Here is a 24,388-nt window from a genome sequence, read left to right on the forward strand (position 1 = left end):
ATTTTGCTAAGCCTGATTAAATATTTAGGTCATATTGTTTCTGCAGCAGAACTTTAAAAAAATAGACGAACAGCCTCTTTTGTTGCAATATGACACTATAGAAAAGGATTTTATGTTGGCTTTCCCAAAGAAATAAACAATAGAAGTATAAGCTTATAAACTTTAGTACATGGTAGCCAGCATCCAAGCTACCTGTAGGCATGTAGGGAGACTAGTACTTGCACTTAAGATTACCTAAAGATGAGAACAGTTGCTTTACTCTCTGGCTAAAATACGACTTCCTGATAAAGGTCTTTTATATGGTACAAACAGCACAAATGCAAATGTATCTGCCTTTTTGACAAGAGCAAAACATGGCATAATAAATTAGAATTTTGGCCAAAAGTTTTCATTTTCACTCTATTTACAAGGTAACAAAATGTGGTATTGATGAATCACCACAGAAACTATCGACATGTATTTTTTGTCATTGTTTTGTTTTTTGCTTTGTTTTTTTAGGACCCGGAATACTATGAAACATTGACAACCATGAATCAACAGAAAGGTGGAACGGTTTTTCAGGGCTGGGAGGAAAGGGGTATTGCCACTCTGGGCACAGTTAAGCTCTTTTAGATGCTACAAAAGTTGGTATTGGGGATGTCAACAGCAAAGCATTTAAACCATTTCCTCCTTTTATTTCCTGCCAATTTCAGTTTGAAGGATTTTTCATCTGATGTTAGATCTCCTTGCATATCTCCAGTCTAACCCTCTGCTCCAAGAGGGTCACCCAAGAGATTACACCAGGTTGTTCCAGACTTTACGCCTTTAAGTCTTGAACACCTCCAAGGGCCGAGTCTCCAGCATCTCTCCAGAGCCCTGCTCCAGTGCCGGACTGTTTTCACGGGGAAAAATGTTCCCCTTGTTTCAAGGTTGAATGATGCCCTGGGTCAACTTCTGACCATTTGCTTTCACCATCCCATCACAGAACACTTCAGCTTGGAAGGGACTTCTTCTAAGGAAGATCAGATTATATTGTCCACCAGGCTACTGGCCTTCTTGGTTGCCAGGACACATGGCTGTCTCTTACTCAGCTTTATGTGTACCGAGACCCCTAGGACAGTTTGGCAGAGCTGCCCCCAGCCAGGCAGTCCCACCTCTACCATAATTGTCATTTGTCCCTCTTGACCTTCATGAATTTCCTGCTGGCCCTGTCCAAGGTCCTTCTGAACGATGGCCCTGGGCTCCAGCACATCCCCTGCTCCCCTGGAGTTTGGGGTCACCCACAAAAGTGATGGAGGGGCACTCTGCCTCCTCCAGGTCACCCATCAAGATACTGCTCAGGACAGGTTCCAGCACAGATCCCTGAGGAGCTCCACTTGTAACCAGCTTCCAGGTGGAGTATGAACCATTAACCACCACTCTTTGAACCTGATGATCCAGCCAGTCCATCAGCCACTGAGTCCATCTGCCTAAACTAAAATTCAAATATGCTGGGAGAGACTGTGTCAAAAGCCCAAGTAAAGGCAAGGTAGACAGTTTTCACCACTCCTCCCTTATCCACAGATATTGTCATTTTATCACAGCAGGTAAAGCATAAATTACTTCTGATAAATCTATGCTGGTTGTTACCAATCACTTTTTCTTTCTTGTACTCAGAACTGGTTTCCAAGAAGTCTTGGCTCCAAGGATATTCCCAAGGGTTCAAGTGAGACAACCCAGCCTTTAGGTCTCCAGATGTCCTTCTTGGTGCCTGTATCCAGTCATTGGGGACCTTCCTTCTATGACTTTTCAAAAAAATACCTAAAATTTATATCTTGCAATGGTGTAGGTCAGCTCTCAACACACTCGGATCCTGTGGACTTGGGCGTGTCAATTCTTAGGAATCCCTGACTTGATCCTACTTCACTGGTGGCCCCCATCCTCCTTGATCCTTGGCTAAATTCAAAAGCAACAAATGAACTTTCTAAAAACAAAGAAGCAAAAAACTTCACTTTTTGGGCCTATTTTTTCTGATGCAAGGGAAATAATCAATACATTTATATCTTGTAGCACAGAGTGATGACAGGATTTTTAATTACATTATTGCGAAACAGCAGTGTGGAGGTCATAGGGTTAAAGGTGCCATAAGAACATAGAACAGAAGCATGAAAATTATTTAAAGAGTTAGGAAGCAATTATTTGTGATAATGCATCACAGCCATAAGTTTCCATGCCCCAAAGAAGCACTCCGTCACAGCACCAGCCAAATGTACACAAAAGGCTTACGAGAGCAATATTATCTTTACGCATATTGTAAAGGGCAGCAAGGAAATGAAAAATAAACAAACTTTGGAGATACCCTAACATATTTGCTAGATCGCAGGTCAAATGATAGATATATGAGATTCTTATGCAGAGAGGGCAAATTATCTCTGTGCAAATGAAGTTCTGTCAAAAAGAACCAAAGTTTGTATATTAGAACCCAAGAAACTGAGGACCATACAAATATATAAAGGGCTGGAAGGAAGGGTTGATACAGTGCTCAAGTCTGAGACAAAGGAGGAAGGCTTTAATCATGCAAATGCACAAGATTTTGGAAAGCATATATCTCTGGCAGCTTAAGAAATGTTACTATGGGAATGTTGCTTTGGAAATGTTCTACACTGACATCCTTTGCCTAGACACTTGCACTAATTCCTAAACTCTACGGAGGGCCCCGGGAGATGCCTGCCACATTGCTTTGCATAAAGACATTTGCATCCCTGCACAAGCCATGGGTCTGCAGCCTCTCAGAAGTGGAACATCCCCCATCGGGAGAGCAGCCCCTGCAGACATGCAGCGAGGGGGGGCTCCGTCGGACCCCCGCTCGACACAGCCTGTCTGAGCCACCCCGCTCTAATCCAAGCCCAGCGTAAATTGTGGCATTTGCAGAAACTCGAGCGCACAATTAATGAGTTAGAGAAACATGTCTCTACACAGCTTCACAGCAAATTTATTCACTGCAGAACTAAGTGTATTTGCTTTACCTAAAAGCCAGTTCTTTCCTAAACTTACTGAAGGCCATTACCATTAAAAAAATTGAGTCATTCAACAGTTACAAAGACCTGATGCACATTAGGGTTGTTATATCCTGATCCTTTTTTTTGTTTGTTTGTTTTACTCTCCATTAAAAGTGCCAGATGTTTTAAAGCACAATATACTTCCTGTGAGCCATGCAAATGCAAATTATGGTGAAAGAATAAGGTGGTGGAAAATGCCTTAACTCAAGTACTTGTGGATGCAGAAATTCCATACAAAGTTATTCTGTTAGAAGCATCCTAAATGCTGTTCTAACAGAATCCTAAATGCTGTTAGAAAGCCTATTTGAAAATACTTACTTAAGCATGGGGTCAAAATTCAAGATTTTCACATATGGTAGAAGGAAAGCTTTTTGAAGGGGGTTGCTCTTTGGAAGGGCCTGACTCAGTTCATATGGTTTTTTTTTTTTTTTTTAATCAGTAACTGGTTTATTTCCTTCTCCAACAGTTACTCCCCCACTCATATCTATCTTGCTTTTACACACCTGGAGGTAGAAATTAGTTTGCTGAACTGCACAGCTTTGAAGACATCAGACATGCACAAATAATGGCATTAGTTAAATGTGAAATAAGCAGCAGTCTTACAAGAAAACAAGGTTATAATCAATGATATATTGTTTCATACTAATCTTTCATTACAGCAATAATACAATTTTAGTTTGTCAAAGATAAATCCCTGCAGCATTATTCATGCATTTATTTAGACCTTACTCCAAATTTTTCCCCAAAGAGAAAATTTCTAAAAAAGCAGCAGTGTGTGTTGCATCTACAAAAAAACAGCTAATGAGCCAAATAGGCTGCGAGGGAAGACAAAAGACAGGTTCAAGCAAGTCCTTATCCTGAGTCATGTCTTTATTTCAGTTACAGAACACCCTCCTATAAATATATCTCATTCAAAACCAACTGAGAAGACTGTAGTTTCTAAGGTTTTACCAGAATAGCAAATAGTAGTTTCTAAAAGACTATGTAAATTCTTTATTTCCCCTTGCCTTTTTTTCCCCTCAGAAAATCCAGGCAATTTAATACCACAGGACACACTTTTTAAAATGCAAGACCTGTAATGTGCAGATACAAAAAAATAAGAGCCATCAAGTGAAAACAGCAGGTGCTAGATTCAATATGATTCAATAGAAGAGAGTGCTAAATGTCCCACCAGGAAACTGCTGGGGCCTGGGACACTAAGCAGGGAGAGCAAGGGGGAATAAGGGGGAAAACTGCTCAATTTCCTTGGAAATATGAAAAAAAAATGCAGTAAATTTGTATACTGGCTTTTCTTTTGCACCTTGCTAAAGTCACATAGACATTGGTAGCAATACCACATTTTGCTACTAATGAGTCTCCTTTCATAAAATCTCCTCCTTCCTGATTGCCAGGTTATTCTCAACTCCATGGCACATTATCAAAAGTCAAGCTGTGAGTGGTGGCAAAATAGCAAATGAAAACAAAAATCCCAAACACAATTCCATGAAAACTATTTCTCCTTTAAGTATTCAGATGATTTCAAAGAACTGAACATTTATAAAATGATCCCAGGTAAATCAGACATGGGAAATGCCTAACCCACCTGCATTTGAGATTGGAGGTACTCTTGCTGTAGCAACCATGCCTCTTCACTTTAGCTCTCAAGAAGAAAAACAAAGCAAGGAGTAAAATCCTTGCAAAGCAATTTTGCAATAGGTAACTGATGGTAACTTGTGCCCAGGACAATATGGGGTTCTGCAACAGAGATAACAATGGCCAAAACACAACAGGTGACAAACTCCTTCCTCTGCAATAGCAACAGACATGCAAGAATGTTTTAAAAGCTGTAAGATTTCAACAAAACCAAAAACCCCAGTTAATTTCCCAACTTGACAAGTTTTTATCATGGTACCTGCACCTCCACTCTGAAAAGCAACAGTTTGCTCCAGCCCACTCTGCAAGCTGGTGCAGAAGACATGGAAAGAAGAAATTGAAGTGAGCCCACTGAGCTATAACGCATTCAAAACCCTATCCCAAAACAACTTGCAACCCAACCTCACCCCACATCCTCCTTGGGGTGAGGGGAACTACTCAGAAGCCAGGTATTTGCTGGGATATATTCTAGCATTTTGCACAGATCCAACGTATGTCAAGATAAGCTGCCGGCTTGTCCATCTGGGAGATCTCCAGGAACACGAGCACCTCTAATGGTATGTGGCGCTGGGCTACTTACACCAGATGGGCAGCAAGGGTATTAGTGTCCGACCAGGTGCCCACCCAAAATCCCCAGAAGGTTCAATCAGGCTTAAACCAAGTTCAATGATATTTCCATGTTGGAAACAGCTGATATCGACCTAAAACCTTGCCTCCATATGCTGCTCCCAGGCAAGCAGACCAACTGCATATCACACACGCCTCTTTCTGTTGCTAGAGCTGAAGCATGAAAGGGAATTTTAATATTTAAGCACAACTACATTCAATGAACAATAAAAAAATACTTCATTTGGTTCAAAAATTAACTCAATTGAATTTCTACGTCGCTAAGTCATGGCAATAGAAGGACACTTGATGCTAATATTCTCTTTTCCCTTCTCTTAACTATTCTCTCCTCATTTTGTCACAGCCTTTTCCACTAATTGTGGTGACGCCTCCCAATTTTGGAATAGCTGATCAGCTTATAAGCTTCCCCACGGCTAATCTAGGTCAGCAAGCTACTAAGAAGGCCAGCATATGTTTCTTTTGATTAACACCCTTGACATCTTTGTATATTGTTTCTATATCCCAACTAAAGACTCTCCAGAGATTCTGAAAACTCCTTACTTACTTATAAGGAGCATCAGCAACACAGTGGAGAATAAAGAGCATGAAAAGCAATTGCAAATAGAGCAGTGTGTCTGTGCCAGCGAACAGCTCACAAGAAAACAAGCCAAAACTACAAAAAAGTCAAGGCTGAAGAGTGGATGCAAAAATCTTTGAGTATCCTGCTGTGCACACTACTTCTGCTCCTAATAGTCTGCAGAGAAAAATTCATTTTTTCCAGACATTTTTTGAACATGGCAATATCATGAAGGCCCCTTTTTGAAAAGCCATTTTCAGAGCATCTCTGGAACATCCAGAAAAAATGGTAATCCTGTTTTTATAACACACTGCACTGTATGGGGGGGGGGGGGGAATACCCAAAACATTCTCATCCTGCAGTAGCTCCTGGAAGTAGGATAGCATTTTGTATCCATATTAGATATGAGTGGATTCTTAAGCTCAAATACTTTAAGGACTCTTTCAAACTCAAGAACCATTAAAAGCAAAATGTCTTTGAGGATTTTAATTAAGTCTGTCAGCCAACAGGTTGCATGGTCATCTAGGATGAAGAGAGTCTTTCTTTAAAAATCTAAAGGTGTGCAGCATAGGGTAAATATCACCAAAGCAAAAGACACACATGTGATAGAGGGGGAGAGTGGGGGGAGAAAACCCACAGAAAACCACAAATATTTCAAAGTTACATAAATTCACCAGACAGAGCATTATAAGACAAGGGATATCTGCTAGGATGGACAGGTCTTTCTCCTCTTCCTTCAGGGAAATGAACAAAAAACAAACTAGCCAAGGGGCACGTAAGCCCCATGAAGCTGAGAGCACAGGAAGATGCCTTCCTCATGGCTGGAAAAGCCACCAGTCCTACTGTAGCTCTTACTTTCATTACGGGTATTTCCTTTTAGCACAATTCACGAGACGCAGAAGCAAAGCAGAGGAAATAGTTACCTTTCCTTTTGCACAGCCCAGAGCACAGGCATTTCATCCTCAGAAGCCAGGCCCCGCATCTATACCCCTCACAGCATCTGCAGCAGCAGGTACCACTCATCCAGTGAGACTACTGATTACCTTCCATTTCTTCCATCTTTTCTTTAAGAAGTGGGATAGGGGGAAGAGAAAAGCTGGTGTTGAGAGGAGGCTCAATATTTAGTAGCTCTGGCCACAGGACACTCATTGAAGACCCCCTTTTGGAGCTTAATCTTTTATTATTATATAATTTGGCTTCTGAAGAGTCTCCTGACGCACCCTGGTACAAAATCATCAGCAGCTTCTTTTCTCTAGGGTTTCCTATTATGGGCACTTCTCTGTTATGAAGAAGAGATGAGTAAGCTGAGGCTTAATTTAATGCTCCAATTAAGATTTGAACCCAGGACATAAAAGACTTGGCTATTGATCTACCTTATGGTGGCATGAAAAAGCTGCTATGAATGTCCAGGTTCCCAGTGTGCTTGGTTTTACACCAACCTACAGGTCTTAAAGCATCCTCAAGGCCATGTAACTCCAAGCAACATAAATACCTTGTTGCAACAGAGAACTACTAAAGGAAGCAGGAGAGAGTTTCCATGTTGTGTTGATAAAAGCATAGGTTGGGTTATTACAGTTTAGCTCTATCTCCTGACAGCTTATTTATATTACAATGCTCTTTCATTATTAAAAACTGAAAGTTGACACTTCTGAAATACAAGTTTTTAAATACAATTTTTCAGAAAGTTAAAGAAAGAGTTCCAAGAACCCATAAATTCACTCCCTCTAAATTCAAAACAATTAACAGGAAAATTTATATTTAAAAAATGACTCTTGCCAATTTTGTTCCTCTGCTGTTTAGAAATGCAACGAGACGCTGTATTTTACAGTGCTTCTCAGCTGTACTGCAGACATAAAAATAATAGACAGGAAAACCAGAATGCTCAGACAGCGTAACAGCAAGGTTTGAGAGCAATTTGTTTACCTTGCTGTGTGAGCAGTCTTAACGATTTTTGAGCCAGCAATTACATCCCATTGCTGTCATAGCTAATAAATTTTATTAAGCAATTGGTAAATTCTGATCTTGCTACATCCACGTGCTAATAATTCCAGAATTTTCAGTTCAGTGGCCCCTAATAAGAAACTCAGATCACGCGTCTTTCCCTTACATAAATGTTTTTCTTTTCTTTTACCAGTCTATTTGAATTAGTAAATGCCTGGCCAACTCATAGTGTTTTCTGCTTCTATGAGATTTGTTTTGAAGGAAGTTTAGGTTTGGAGTTAGAAAACAAAACAAAAACCAAAAGCACAGCCAAGCCCCAAACCACATTGCTACCACTTGCCACTAAGGAGCTGATGATGGACATGAACTATTTTGAATTTACTTTTGTTGTTGTTGCTGTTTCAAACTCAAGCTTGGGAAGCAGGGAGCTCCCCAAGACAGGCATTTCAGAGTCATCATCATTCTACAGAACACAGTGACGTGTGAGAAAATTTAGGGATTTCCTCCTTGTCCCTAATTTTATAAAAGCACCAAGAGTAGGAAGAAGTACAGGCAGGTAATAGGCTTGCTTCTCACAAGAACAATACAACATGACACATATCTGCTTACATAGTGCCTATAAAAAGGTAGTCATAAAGTATATTCAAGAAAACTAGAAGGTCAAGCATTGCAACAAATAATTTGGGGAACATTACATAGATGTATGGCTCTAAAGGAAGGAGGAGCTTCTTAAACCAGATCATAAATAAAGATTTTTTAACAGCATTGGACCCACCCTTGTTCCCTGGCGTACACCACTAGCAACTGGACTCCAGCTAGACTACATACTGTAGATCACAACCTTCTGACCCCAGCAATTCATCCAGTTTTCAGTTCACCTCACTGGCTACTTATCTAGCCAGTATTTCATCAGTTTGTCTATGAGGATGTAACGGTAGATGGTGCGAAGTCTTACTAAATTTAATACAAAGGCTATCAGGCTGGTTAAGCACAACTTTCCTCTTATAAATTCATGCTGATTACACTCTTAATTTCCTTCTTGTCCTTCATGCCTCTGGAAATGATTCCCAGGATTAATTGCTCCATACCCTTCCCAGGAATCAAGGTGAGGCTGATGCAGCCTGCAGTTCCAGCCTCACAGTGTGTGTATGGGTAAGTCTGCCTTGCCCCAGACTTTCCCTCTGGTCCCATAGAACTGAGATTCCTGAAGGCCACTCAGAAGTAACATTGTGCTACTCTGCAGTTCAGCATCATGCTCCAGGATATCTTCCATCCCTCACCACCTGCAGCTTCCAGGCTAACTGATCAGTGAGAATTAGGGTTGGAAACTCTGCTTCTAACAAATACTCAACAGGATCTGTATGGCTGGTTGCACGTAACTCGCTCTTCACTCTGATAACAAAGGTGCAGCAAGGTTAGGATGATATTCACATAAAATATACTATACTCTCATGATCCAGCATACACAAGCCAAAGAAGTCTCTGATCTTCTAACATGCGGTCCCTTTTAGCTGGCCTGTTTTTCCTTATCCCATTTGACTTCCATGAGAATGACAAAATCCTTTTATTTCCTATCTTCCTCTAACTCCCATTTAACTCTCTAGGATAGCCAAAGGAATCAGGAAATTAGTGCATTGATATAATTAGGTGGTATATTTTGACATTTCTCTTAAATTCCTACTTTTCTGTCATCTAACAGGGAGAGGTACAACTGATATAATGTTATTAAGTAGTTCACAGCCACGCATGTGAACAGCTGTGGTGATAGAGTAGAAAAAGGATGTCACTAGTTCTATAAATCCATTTAACATTAAATGTGCATGTTTAATTAGTGAGGTATATGGCAACCTCTAGTGGTATATGCCTGCTTAGAAAACAGCAAGCATCCATCTTCAGGCATATAATAGGATACCATAGGAAGCAGACTAACTATAGAGAAGTCAAATATCACAAAAGCATTTTCCAAATAAGTTAGAGGAATTATTGCCAACTGAAGTGTGGCTTTAAGTGACACACTGAATTCTTGTAATAATATGCCACTGAGCTGTGCAGTTTTACTTATTAGCAATTGTACCAGCAGGACAAATGAGGCTGATATGAGTAAACTGGTAAAAGTTTGCCTGTCCAATAAGCCAAGCAAAGAAAAATCCTGTCCTCGGTGCAGGTGGGCAACTCCTCACCTGGTTGCAACTTGCTGCTCAGATACTATCAGGCTGCCTCTGGTAGTCTAATCAGTTGTGACAATACCAACATCCACGTGGATATTTTTTATAATGGTCTGCTGGGATTATTTAAACACACCACAGATGTCAGCACTCTACAAATAGGAGAGAGAGGGCAGCACAGGTGATATTTTTAACACTATGTTGATGAAACAGCTTCTGCAAAATTATAAGCAAACCCTTCCACAGTTAATAAGATACCAGAAGACAGAGGGGAAGGCTCTCCATATACATGAAGTCAGGGCAGTCTATGGCAGAGAACATTCAGCATTAATTGCATCCTGCCCAGTATCTGATTATAAAACATCTATTACATCTATTTTTACTTCCAGCAGCTGCTTGTGATAAAAAGATTCATACAAATCCACCAATTTTCTTGCTTGCTGGAATGTGATATAAATCACCCAACATCATGAAGTTGTATTTTACTGAGATTCCAGCTATAGTCTACTGAATATTTTCATATTCTCTATTTTCATAGAAAAGAGACTATGTAACTTGTAACAATTGGTAGTCTCTGCTCAGAAGAGGATTATGGAAAAACGCTTGCATGGAAATGGAATTACTTCTCATTACAGAAGGAATCAGAGCATCTGGTGAGACGTGAAGTACGACTGCCTATTCACTTGTCTTGCTAAGCACACTTTAAGTTAAGAGCCTAAAATCTATTAGAATTTTTTAAAACTATATAAAATATTTAGTAATAAAGTCCTGTTCTCTTTTTAGGGTTTTCCTTCAGGGAAAATGCTTTTTCCATTATGAATACAGTGGTTTATTCCCTCATAGAGATGCTTGTACTCCGATGACAGGGTCAAAATCTAAATAATAGTAAATACTCTGCTTTGGGATCATGGAGCAACTTGTACCCATCAGTGATGGCTAGATTTAATAATAGTAACTAACAGGCTCCATAAGCTGGGAAAAGGAAGTACAAAATCTCTCTTATGTAATGCATGTGCTCATAAATATTCATTCCTATGGCTTTTCTTGATAGCCAAAACTTATAAATAAACAATTCAACTTGAGGAAATCATCTTGAGAGGAAATCAGTTTTAAAAGTCTTTCTTTATGGTGCTTAAGCCTGCTTGCAAATGAGAAAGCTCCTGAGAAGAAAATTCTACTATATTTGCAGCAAAACCTCACAGGAGAAACGCTCCTCTGGAGCTTACGTCTCCTTACTCCTCATGCCATAGTCCCACAGGACATTTTACTACAGAATGTAATACATTTTTTTACAGTAAGGTCTTTGGATTTATAAGCAATCACGATCACAGTGACAAATTAAATCACAACCTTGGTGGCCACTTTTGTGTCTACAGTCCAGATGTAGAGCTTCTAATAGCAGAACAGGATTTGGGGACAGTATCGCACATTGGAAAAAAAAAATCCAGTATATTCCTTAAACCTTCTCCTGGTTTTCTGGTTCTGTTTCAAATTTAAGGTCACCTGCTTTCATTACAGCTTCTATTATACAGTAATAGAGTGTTTGCTTACGAAATGGCAGTTGCTTAAGAACGTTCATGTAGAATATCTTCAGAGTACATCAAAATATCATATTCAATATAAACTATAATAAAGATACTGCCCTTTTATTCGCAACTCCTTCGAGCTGATAAACATGCCCATTTTCTGTGTCTAACCTCACATTATTTCCATGTAGGACTCCAACCCTGCCAACACCCAATGGTTGGCATAACCAGCACCCTGCTCAGGCCACTTGCCCATCAGAATAGCGTCTATTTTTTTTTTTTTTTCCTCCAGATGCTACAAGGGTCATTAACTCAAATAACTTCCATTTGCCCCAAGGATCACTGAGGGGTTAGCCTCAAGCACAGTCTTACTCTCAAATAAAGATAAAGCAGAGCAATTCTCAGAACATTTAAGCCTTTGCAAACATTAATGGCAATATCTCTTTGCCTCCAACTCCATGGTAAGTCTCTGCTAAATGCTGTACAGAAATCGATCAAGGCTGCTACTAACAGCCTTCATTTTTTGAAGAAACAAGGATTTTGAATATGTCACTACTATTTTCTTTGCTCCGACTTCTCTATTTTTCCTGGGTATTATATTTCAAATGTGCCTTTATTAGTTCTTTATACAATCAAAGAGCAGCCCCTGATCATTTCATACATAAATTTAACTGCAGCAATTTTTCTCTTTGTTTACTGCCATTCACTGTTATGGCCTCCTTTCTGCATATAACAGCATGAAGTAACAGCAAAAATATGCAATTATACCGCCAATAAGAACATTAGTACAATTATTTCATGACTAAAATCAAGCAGTCAGTGTTACGGGGACTTTTTAACTTTGCATGTCTAGATAGAAGATGAATACATCAAGTTGTTGACATTTTGCATGCAAAGAGTGCAAGAGAATTTCACTATATTGCACATCCTTCTTTGGGTCTTGAGATGGGTCTTAACCTTTGGGGGGAGGGGGCAATGTGCCCCAAAGATGCAGTTACAGATGGTAAAAACAGCGCATGAGAAAGCTGGAAAGCCCATTAGGAAAAATGCAGGTGTCAGGAGGAGTCTTGCTGCCTGTAAATACTCCTGCGATTCAATCAAAGCAGAAGGGCTGAGGTCAGATGGGCAGAAGGGCACTGAGATTACTCCTTCCACCCCATCTCATTTGCCAACGCACTACAGCATCCTTAGTCATCCCATAATCCACTTGACCCATAGCTTTAAATTTTGAATAGCGGATGTCTGCTAACTTGAAAGACAACTACAAAATAGCTGACTGGTGATAACAGGCAGCTATACCGAGACTAGCAAGGTCACTTCTTCAGGGCCCCAAAATATAGTCAGAGGAACACACTTCATTTAGGTCTGAGGAAGCAGCAGTAGAATAAAATGGAAGGAATCTGAGGAGGGGGAAGAGAGAGAACTCTGAAGCAGGCAATGACATATCACACTAAGAACTGGAGTGAGTTTGGGAGCTTCAGGGTATCATATCTCATGACATCCGCATCCAGCCATGCGGGGAGGATCTACAACTTCACTTCAGAAGTCTACATCAGTAAAGGCTTGAAAAGCTGAAAAAAAGAACATATACTCCAAATTTGCCATTGGAGAAAGGAGAAATACAGATATTCTCCTATTCTGTGTCTCATATACAGATATGAGACATTATCAAAAAACAAGTAAAAAAAAAACACTAATTCAAACTCTGAACACCCATTAATGCTGCCAGGGTATGAAAAATTGTGGGTATTAAGCAGGGAGAAGGTAATAACAGGACACACACACAGGATAGCTAAATATACATTAAATATACACAGGGAAGCAAGCATTTCTAGAACACAAGGGGCAGGGAGAAAATTACATCCTAATAGCAGTGGTTTAGAAATGAAGTGTATTTCTCGTTAACCCAGTCCTTTACAAAGTGTACAGGCACGCGATTACCATTCACTTATTTTCGGTACACATTCTATACTTGCTAAGCTCTATAAAACTCCACGTTGCTTTAATAAGAACCTTCCTGGTTTGTTTCGGGGTGTGCAGCAGGTTGGCTACAAAGATATCAGTACACACGATTACCTGCCTTTACATAGTGGTCTGGAGCAGAGCCCAGAAAAAATATAAAATAAAAAAGAGAAGGGCCAACTTCAATATCTACTTCTCCAAAGTTATGCTGTTTTGAGAACCAGAGCAGATAATAACTTACCACTGTAAATAAACATTTGAAAATAACAGCTGTAGGGTCTATAGCCCGTATTTACAGGACCCTGTCACAAAATCATCATTATGTTTTGTGTGATTTAACAACAAAAACAACAACAAAAAATACTTTTGCCAAATGTGCAGGAAGAACTGAATGGAGATGAAAATCCAGTGTATCCAGTGGTTATCGCATACTACGCACACTCCACAAGGCAACTTCGTAATAACCGGATGCATGACTAAAAAATACATAGTTGCTACAAACCACTGAAAATCTTCCAGTTTAAAAGCAGCTGCTGAGCTATTCTGTTAAGAGAATAGTCAGAAATTTCTCAGAGAAGCTAGTGCTGTTCATACATTCAGAACAGAACCAGGCTCTAGAAGCATGTCAGATTTATTCAGGGTTAACTGAGTTCCAATTTCTTTTACTTAGCTCATCCATATCTATTAAGGCATATAAAATTCAAGCTCCTCTACTCCTGGCTTTCAGCAAAGGAAGATAAGTTTAAATAGAGCTCTATTGCAGATGTCTTATATTTACCTGATGATCCTCTGAGCAGCATATTGATGAAGTGAGCAGAACTGGGCGGACATATTTGCTAAGGCTGCCAGGCAATTTATGTGAAGGTACTTGTCCTGTTGGGAAAGAGGGAGGAGAAAAACACATCAAACTCTCCCTTCTATACACCAAGTTACCTGCTAAAGGAAACCACTGAAAAGACCATAAATAATTATCTGTTGTGTTGTAGCTGTTGTGTTGTAGATACCCCTCTGGGGTATCGGCTACTCCTCCCAGTTTGCTGCGCTGCCATCCAGAGGGACCTGGACAGACTGGACAAGTGGGCAGTTAAAAACCTCATGCAATTCAACAAGGCCAAGTGCAAGGTTCTGCACCCGGGGAGAAATCACCCCAGACACCAGTACAGGCTGGGGACCAACCTTCTGGAGAGCAGCTCTGCAGAGAGGGACCTGGGCGTCATGGTGGACAACAAGTTGACCATGAGGCAGCAGTGTGCCCTCGTGGCCAAGAAGGCCAATGGGATCCTGGGGTGCATTAAGAAGAGCGTCTCCAGCAGGTCGAGGGAGGTGATCCTGCCCCTCTACTCAGCCCTGGTGAGGCCGCATCTGGAGTATTGTGTCCAGTTCTGGGCTCCACAGTATAAGAGGGATGTGGAGCTGCTGGAGAGAGTTGGCGGCGGTGGCCGCGCGGGCCGGGCCGCTCCATGGGCAAGCGGCGCGCGGAGCCGCTGCTCTGCCCCGCGCCCTGCAAGCGCCGCCGGCGCCATCCCGCCACCGCCCCAAAGCAGCAGCTTGAGGAGGCCGAGGCGCTGCCGGGGAAGCGGCCTGGGCTGCGCGGCGGCAGCGGTCCCTGGGCCGAGCAGGCCGAGGCGGTGGCCCTGGCGCAGAGCAGCGGCGGTGCAGGAGGCGCGCGCGGCGGCGGGGGGCGGCCAGGAGCGCGCAATGGGCAAGCAAGAAGAAGAATTTTGTCAGTATAATTCGTTCCTGTACTGGAGAGCCCCGTTGCCTACTCTGGATTTGTCCGACATTCAGGATCTAGAGACAGGATCTCCATCAGGGTCTCTGTCTAGAAATGGAGAGACTGTATCAGAAACTAAAACTGCTTCACGGACTGATACCATGTAGACTGAAATGGAGACCTGATCATTTATGTCAAGGCCGCACGTGAACTTGCAGAAAGGTTGTTTCTGTGCCTGGGAGGACAACCAGGCTGCTTCTGACTTCCTAAAGAAGCTGCTGTGTCGGTCTGCAGAGACAAGATCACCCTAGATGATGGAAGAGTCACTTGTAGATGCCTACCAGTAAGCTAGCTGGAGAGGTAAATTGATCCATACAGTGAGGAGGATGCTGTGCTTGTCTAAGAAGAATGCTTGAAAACATGAAGGCAAACTAAAAGGATCTACCCAAAATCGTAACTGGATGTTATTGTTAGAAACAACTTCATATGTAACATATGGGGAAGAAATGAAAAATGATTCCGCTGTTTCTGAACAAAAAGGTTGCAATGGCAGTGCAGGAAAATTCAGTATTTATCTTGTGGATTTATTTTAAAGCACATTCCCCTAAAGTGCAGAGTTTCCTAGTGCATTAATGTACCCATTACTGAAAGATGTTTTCCTCTCCTACCTTTTGTAATCTTATCCTAAATGTTCTGCTTTGAATCTCTTGACCTTCTTACTGCTTCCTTCTAACCATTCTAGGTACCCCACTTCACCCTAACTTTTACCATATGATACTTCAGAGCTCTGCTCCCCTTGTTAGCAATTCTGAAACCATTTGACCAGATACACATTTAAAGGACATGTCTATCAAAGCAAAGGCTTTTCACAGACATGACAAAGTTTAGATTCCACAGCTATATGGGAGTCTTCACTACCAATTAATCTTGATCACAGCCAAGTAAACATAGATGAGAATACTGCTCAAAAGGGAAAAAATAAATTCTTTAATATTAATCACAACAAGTCAGTATGGTGATTTAAGAGTAGAGTTTCCAACCATACATTCAACTTTTTAAAGACACAGCTATGTGCCTTCCAGACTTCACTTCCCAAGAAAGGTAGGACTACACATCAATGTTTCTACAAGTGAAGGATTTCTTTTCTCTATGCATATTTAAAATATATCTTTATACCAGAGCATAACAAATTTGAAATTCTACAGATATATACCAAAAAACATCTCTTCTAGTTGGTTTCATCATAAATGTTAAATCCTTATCTTCTCCAAATCAAAATATATTTAAATATTTTTTGCATTGTTTTCATGTAAAAAAAGTTCTGTGACTATTTTTTAAAAAAGTATTGTAAAATGCATGGTACTATCATTCTATGTTTGATATAAGGTTTGGAAATATATGCCTGAAGTTTTCTATATATACACAAATAAGCTATACAGTTGTGAAGCTGAAGAAGTTATGCTTTGCCAGAACTCAAAAAGGTCTTATTAAGTCACTGTACTATTACATTAAAAAGAAAGAAAAATCTAACAGCAAACAGAGTTGAAGTTTCTCCCTCATAATAACTTCATGCAGGTTTAAATAAGGTGCAAGTCTTTATGTGGATTTTCTTCTTATTATTTGAACTGTTTCTTTTAAGAATTATATATGTAGTTCTGCACTTGGATTATGGAGTTCAGAAAATTTTATCCAATGAATGATAATACAGAAATTGGGCTACATGTTCAAAAGCACTCAATACTGTGTTTAGTGAATACAGCTGATCTTTCCATATCCTTTCCTCCTATAGCTTCAGATGCCAACTGGTTGCAACAGAACCAAGAAAAATCCCACACCCTGTTTGAAATTGCATTGGTAGTGTGGATTTCTACCTTCAACAGTATGCACGTAAGTGTTCAATATAACTCTCACCCTTGTCCGTGTCATGTTGTATTGGATGGTTCTTATCACAACCAGTATCAGAAGACTTCCAAGGGAGATCTCTGTTAAGACACGTTCAGCATACCAAGTGATATTTTTCAATATCTGAAAAAAAGAACAGAAAGTTCTTCAGCACTTAGGTCTACCCTAAGAACTCAACAAATTGGCTGGATTCTCACATCCCTTCACAAAACCAAAGGCACTGTAAAGCAAAAAATAAACAGAAAGGGCTCTGCCATATTATCACCTGGTAGATCTCACTGATTTCTTTTATAAGCCACGTGGATACACACTGCCTGGAAAGATAATTAAAACGAGCTATTTCATAATTTCTAGGGCCCCATATGCCACCGTTCTGTTGCATCCTTTCTCATTCTTTCTTCTTGGTAGTGGCCAGTGACAGGACAAGAGGTAATGGGTACAAGTTGAAACACAGGCAGTTCCACCTCCATGTGAGGAAGAACTTCTTTCCTGTGAGCGTGACAAAGCCCTGGAACAGGCTGCCCAGAGAGGCTGTGGAGTCTCCTTCTCTGGAGATCTTCCAAACCCACCTGGATGCCACCCTGTGCCCCGTGCTCTAGGTGTCCCTGCTGGAGCAGGGGGTTGGACTAGATGATCTCTAGAGGTCCCTTCCCTTCCCTTGATCGTGAAAAATATCCAAAGCCGACCACTGCACCCCCTTGAAATCTCCTGAAGAAAAATGTACTGTTATATGAAGAACCACAGATGATCATTAAGAAAAATGGTCACCTACTGTAGTATGTAAATATTACAGGGATAAGTTGCAGTTGCATGTTTCATTTCCTGATTTCTGAATGCTTGGTGTACTGAAAATTTAACATTTTTAAACAAAATGTAAATATGAAAATGGGTAGTAAAAACATTATTTGTTTTGACATCATGCACAATGTAAATCCAGACCCAAGGATTGCTTTTTTCCCTCCTCCCCCCATCTCTGAGATAAAGTTGACTTATCCTGGGATAAAACATCAACTTACTGATGATATCACCCAGAAGCTATTCCCTAGGGGTGAACCAGGGAAGGCAACCTCCTCGCATGAATAAACCTGGGCTCATGTTCCTTCCCAGCCGCTTTGGTGGACGTTCCTCCAGGATGTCCTTCCTCCTGCCTTTCCCAGCAAGCCAAGCACGGACCTGCCTGCCCCACCAGGTCCTTTATTCCTTCAGCCACCCTGTTCTCCCTCCCTGCAGCTCATTCCCTGGCCAGCTGACCCATTTCTTCTCAGATCTCCCTCTTCCCAGCCTCCCTCCTCATTTCTCACCCTTCTCCTCATCTAGAAGCCATCTGACCACCTCCTGTAGCACTTTGTCGCTGTGCTCCAATCCTCCCTCTTTTCTTATCTCCTGGCTCAGCAGTCCCAATTCTCATCCGTTTCTTGACAAATTTCTCTCTTTCTCCCCACTTGTATCCAATCCCATCTTCCTTACACAGCCAGTCCTAACCACACATCAAACTTTTTAAGTATGAAAAGCTTACAGACAACTTGGAAGATGTCAAGATAGTGTTTTCAATCCTAGATACAACCTCGTGATGAGGTTAGAGCACTCAGTGCAGCTCTGTTCATCTCCAACTCTGAACACACCTTCTCCCCTACTAAACAACCCACCTACAGAGGCTTTAGCAACATATTCACACCAAATTGAAGAGTATCAAGATATTCAGATATACAAAAAAATGCACAGAAAGAAAGAAAATCCTATATATCTTGCTCTTCTACGCATGCAAAGCAAAGAAAGAAGCCAGTAATATTAATTCTTATCTTACAAGGGTATAAATCAACCCAAACTATTATATCTGTAAAATGTATGGAAAGAATTTGGCTTCTGAAACCACAATAATGAAACACAAGGTGGACTACAGACATGACACATATAATTAAAGTAGCAGAGAAATTAGCAGCAGTTGCAGACAGCAACTGGCAGTTAGGAAATCTGGTTCATCTTACCAACTCCTTTCTGGATCCACTGTGACCGAAAGTAATTCTTTTACGGTCTATTTTTCATAATGAATAAAGAGAATCAACCGATATCAAAGCAACATCAATGCTTAGCAACTCCAGAAGTTAAGAAATCACCATCTTTCAGCAGCCACATTTTAAAGTGGAAAAGAAAAATGAATCAAAGATTGAAAAGCCTAAATGTACTGACTGATATGTCCAACAACAGCTAGTTTTATTGAAATTAAATTTGCAAAAAGTAGTCCATCAAAATATATTCAGCATTTGTAGTTGCAATAACTTAAAAACTAGGTTTCTATTTTTATTTTCTCATTGAAGACAGGTTAAAAAGTAATACGTGAACAGCTAGTTGCAGGTGGACCTAGGTCAAAACCCAGAATTTTGATTCACAGAAGACTTCAAGTTTTCACAATTTGTTTTTATCCCAGTGTGAGAAGAAAAATGAGATCTGCTGATCCTCATGCCCAATGACCTCCAAAGACCTCACTTGAAATCCATCCTTTCAGTAAAAAACTAGAGAAACTCAGTTGTGGACATCTTCATATCACAGCAACTGGCTAATGGTTCACCCCTATGTGTACTGAGCACTGAATCCTCCAGCCTTAGTTTCCCATAACAGCTTGTGAGGTTTTTGTTTGTTTTTGCATAGTGAAAATAAAACATTTACATTGTGATTTCCATAGTTTGCCACCATTTACTACAACATAAAGTACTACAGTAGTAATATAGGTTACTATTTCAGTTAGAGATCTGATCTCTTTTTTGGAGAAACACCAATACTTGTCCATTTATGGAGCTCTCACATTGACTAGTTTATCCTGTTGTTGTTATTAGAGAAAGAATTTGGTCTCTGCGTGGTTACAGTGACATCTTGCATTCAAGCAGTTGCAGGAAGAGGACCTATGTTTCTGATCATACTTTCCAGGCGGTTAGGACCACATTTTTTTTAAACAAAAATGCTTCAGCAGTCGAGAGTTTCTGTGGTTTCCTGAGCTCTTTACCAGTCGCTATAATCACAAGATTTACAAAATTGGGCTTACTAAAATTTATTATTAATTTTAGTAAGGAAATAAATAAATAAAATCAATTAAAAATCAATAAATAAATGTGGGTGTGATACCACAAAGCAATATATCCCATAAATGAACTGTATGGTCATGCTGCTTATAGGAACATTACACAGCACACAGGGCAGCAGAGGAAAAAACAGGTTGACCTAAAATACATCAAATCCTTATTTTTCTTCATACTTCAGCCAAGTGATGGAAAAAGAAATTCCTGTTGCAATTGCTAAAATGTGGTAAATACTTGTAGTGAAATGGAGTTGAACTGTAGTTGTGCAACTGATGCTAGATAGTCATGTTTCAGAGTTACATATATAGTTTTCTCATACTATTTTGCTTCCTTGTGATACTCTCTCAGCCTCTAAGAGTTATGTCCTTAATATTTAAGAAAATATGAGATTAATTCCTTACTTTATACTGCATTTTTGAAAGGTAACCCTGTCCTATGAAGGCACATTCACATGATCATTCAAAAGGATGGGTATGGGGACCTCATGTGCCAGTAAATTTTGCATCTCCTTCACACTCAGAAGTGGATCACTAACTATATTTCTAGCCCATCCTAGGTCCACAGGTTCCCACCACCAGCAGATCCGGTCACTAGCTGTTCCCCAGCTGAGATGTAATGCTTGCATTTGCATTTCAATATTCACAGCCCTCTACAAAGTTCAGCAATGTAGCAGATCAAGAAAGTAACTTTTTGTTGTCATTCTTTGAGCATGACAGATTACACATTTTCTTGAAAAAAAAAAGAAATCCTAAAGAGATGGCATCACAGTCACTGACTCTTTTTCTCTTATGTCGTACTTTATTCAGATGACTTTCAAGGTACAAAGCCAAGTTTTACACGAGAAGAGAACCTATTCTTCCTTCATTGCACCAGTCCATCCCTGTGACACTGAGGCTAAGAATATGGAATAAGAGCAGGGTAAGAGGAACAAAATACTTTTTTTTTCCTCCATTAAAATAGAAGTAGCAAAATAATATCCACATTACACAGAAAGCACCACGACTATATTGGCAGGGAGAGCTGCAAAGGCAAGAACAAACTGGACAAGGAAACTTGATTTATGCTTTCATTCTACAGCTGGACTCTCATTAACAATTTTAGGGAAATCTTCCACTTTTACTTATCCAGCGAGGAATTTGTTGAAAGACCATGTGCTTTCAAAGTGAATGAAGAAAGATGAGGGAAGGGATTATGAGGCAGGAGTGGAACTTGTGGGTTGTATCCCTCAAAAAGATCAATTCATGATCTGAGGTAAATGACTTAGTGATTTGGGACCCAAATATACTCACTACCTACATGCAAGATGCACATCTAGGTTCAAGATGTGAAGGTGGTACAGAAGGAAGTCTTCAGAAAAATGTTATTTCAATCACCTGCATGGAGCTCTACCTACAGGAGTTCTCCCTAAAAGGTGCTCATTTAAAAAAAAATACATATAAATGCCAACTCTTCTTACTTTCTACATACAGAAGTATATAAAACAATCTGGGATTTCAGAAATTAAATACTGCACACCTCTGGCATTTGTCACCACGTGAAAATGTCACATTCCCTCTGAAAAAGGTTCCAATCTGGAGTTTACCTGAGAAAAAAATCTGTTTAGATACCCAAATATTTTGCTTCCAGCTTTTTACATTTCATTAGTTGCACATAATCATGAAATAGAGTTTCCATGTCCCAGCCAGAAAAACAAATAAAATCAACACAGACATCATCTGCATTATGGAAGCTTTAGAAGCTAGGAAACTAGAACATAATTATCCAAGGTACTCTCCAGCACAGATGGTCAAAGGCCAAAGCTAGTCAAAATTTGAATCATATTATATGGACAAAATAAAAGAGATATTAATCTAGCAGAAAGACAGAAAAGGGATGCCAAGAGAGGAAGTAACATTCAGTTTGGAAAATAAAACTCCAGCTAAAAACTCCTCTCAGCTGAATCAAACTGGTTGAGCAAAGGTTCTTTTGCTAAAGAGAAATTTTAAGAAGTTGTCTATTTTTCTCTCTCCACTCTCCCCATCACTTCCATGGCAAACTTTCAGCATCTATGAGGTAGCCTGCCTATTACTGGGCTAACGTGCCATAAGAAACACCAGAAAGATGAAAAATAACATATATATGCAGTATCTCCTTTCTAAGAGGGAACGTTTTTGCTCATTTTACCAAGGAAAGTTTGGAGAAGACATTTCTAACGTTGGTTTACTGGTTTTTACAGAAAAAAAGTATGCATATGCCATCAAATCCGGAAGAACATATATTGTCTCTAAACCAATCTGACTAAGGAACTAGTCAGCTAGGTATGCGGAGGCATTTGTATAGAAATAGGCATTTAAACGATTCGTACTTCTGCAAAAATATTTACCAAAACAGCAACTCACCACTTCATGGATGGATCGATTGAAGCCATCATCCTCTGTAAGAATCAACAAAATTATGAGAGCCATGTAAACATGGTGTGAATTCCTTTCTTCAACATGATACAGGATTTTGAGAATTGGCAAAACCTTTAGGGAAGGGAAAATAAAAGTGGATATTATTTTGGGTTTTCAAGCACCTCAGACAGTAGAGAGGAGATTAGAAACCTCCCTTGTATCACCCTGTCCCTTGATGGTAGCACTGCAATCACTCTCTCTAGAAATAACCACCCCTAAGCACTGACGTAAACCCTTCAAACATCTTCCATCTATTTTCTTCGGTCTCCACCATGGAGTCTAAACAAATTCTTTCTTGTGGTGAGACCTGGAATTTCAATTCTTAATAAATGAGATTTCCAGCCATACCAGTTACCACGGGCACTCAAAGTTTCACTTTCCCTCTGAAATATAGGGGGGAAAAAAAACTATTACTAAGTAAGATTTCCACCAGTTTAAGCAGGGAAATGATCATTTTTGACCATATTTGTTAATGCAAGCGTGGTCTGAAATGACCATCCTCATCAAACACAGCCAGGTGTATGACACCTGAGGTGCCCAGAGTCATTCCAGGACCTGAAGCTCAGCTCCCATTTTGGTGTATGGAGATAACCCTTGGAGTGAACCAGTTTGGGTTGGGTTGAAAGCTAGAAAAGGCCTGTTTTTCTAATTTGAGATGACACAGAGCCAAGAAGAACTGACACTATTACAAGAGTTCAGCCCAAGGTCTTGCAACATTTCTACCAGGATGAACGGCTTTAGCCAAAGTCTTGCAATAATAATGAAAAGGAGATTTCATTGCCACATCAAGCATATCTGAACATTATTCTAAACTTAATCCAGATGATTGTCTCTTTACCAATAGAAAATCAGCTTTCCACTGGTTCAGGGTGATGTGGCATCCCCAAGCTGCAGAAATAGGCCTAAATCACAACATACCCTGGAAAAAAATTAAAAAGGAACTTGCAGAGGTGGGTGTTTTTTCCTCCACCTCTTAACTCCAAGATAATGAATGAGACGCCAAACTCATTCCAGAGATCGAACCACCTAACGAGTTGCTGCTTTTAAAAACAAGCCAAGCGAAGCCAGATGAATCATGTGAAACCTATTCTGGGGCTAGGCCAGGACTCTCGAGTGCAGCGTGAGGCTCTGCAATGGCCAGAACGTTCTGTTGAAAATCAACAAGTTCCAAAGCAGTTGGACCACATTGAACGCGCTTCGCCCAGTTTCTATTCAGCCCGAGGAGATTGATCTAAACGCTGCAGGTCAGAAAACCTTCTGCTGATGCTTTGCCCAGGGTCAAGGCAATCCCACAATAAAGGGGGGAAAATAAAAAATAGTAGTTGTGCCTCCCCAAAGTCCTTCCGTTACAATTTCAAAGGATCCTTAGGAAACTTCTCTCTTCTATTAAAATCGGGGTTGATTTTTTTAAGCTTTGTGAATATAAACCTTGATAGCAAAGCTAAAAATCTGTTTCTGTAGAATATCGATGTAGCAAAAACAGTTATCCTTTTCCTTGGTTGGGGGAAAAGGACATTTCTCTGTAACCCTGTATAGATAACTTCCAGTGTTCACCTTCCTCTACATGAAGACTCCAATATGCTGGGTGAAGGAGCAGTTATTTCCAGAGGATATAATGCCACCAGAGTTCTTAGGTTAAGTGATGCGAGGATTGCTGTGCCAGGAAAAGACCTATTCACACCTTTGGTTATGCCTAGCACCTCACTATTGCTACTACCAGAAGAAAAATAACTCAACCAGATGGCATTTAAAAAAGCAGAGTCACAACATAAGATAAAGACAGAATTCTAATGATGATAAAACTCATAGTTTTAACTGAAACACATTTCTACACTTTTATATT

At 40.2% G+C, this 24,388-nt stretch overlaps 2 protein-coding genes across 2 annotated transcripts in view; one reads left to right on the top strand and one right to left on the bottom strand.

Annotated features, from left to right (window-relative positions):
- Positions 1 to 24,388, bottom strand: part of LOC104575070 (dymeclin) — a 150,999-nt gene that overhangs the window by 49,756 nt on the left and 76,855 nt on the right. The window contains exons 10-12 of the mRNA XM_088537660.1: positions 22,492 to 22,617; positions 17,052 to 17,165; positions 14,205 to 14,299 (exon numbers count right to left, since the gene is read on the bottom strand). Of these exons, the coding sequence (XP_088393786.1) occupies positions 14,205 to 14,299; positions 17,052 to 17,165; positions 22,492 to 22,617 (335 nt within the window). The remainder of the gene's footprint in view (positions 1 to 14,204; positions 14,300 to 17,051; positions 17,166 to 22,491; positions 22,618 to 24,388) is intronic.
- Positions 14,887 to 15,411, top strand: LOC148591385 (uncharacterized protein C9orf40 homolog). The gene is given in 2 exon segments (XM_088537657.1): positions 14,887 to 15,080; positions 15,082 to 15,411. Coding segments are annotated over 2 exon segments (438 nt in total). The 3' UTR covers positions 15,326 to 15,411.

The sequence above is a fragment of the Tinamus guttatus genome, unplaced genomic scaffold (assembly GCF_059628265.1).
Source record: "Tinamus guttatus ecotype Peru unplaced genomic scaffold, ASM5962826v1 Tinamus_guttatus_pri_ptg000837l, whole genome shotgun sequence".
NCBI classification, from domain to species: domain Eukaryota; kingdom Metazoa; phylum Chordata; class Aves; order Tinamiformes; family Tinamidae; genus Tinamus; species Tinamus guttatus.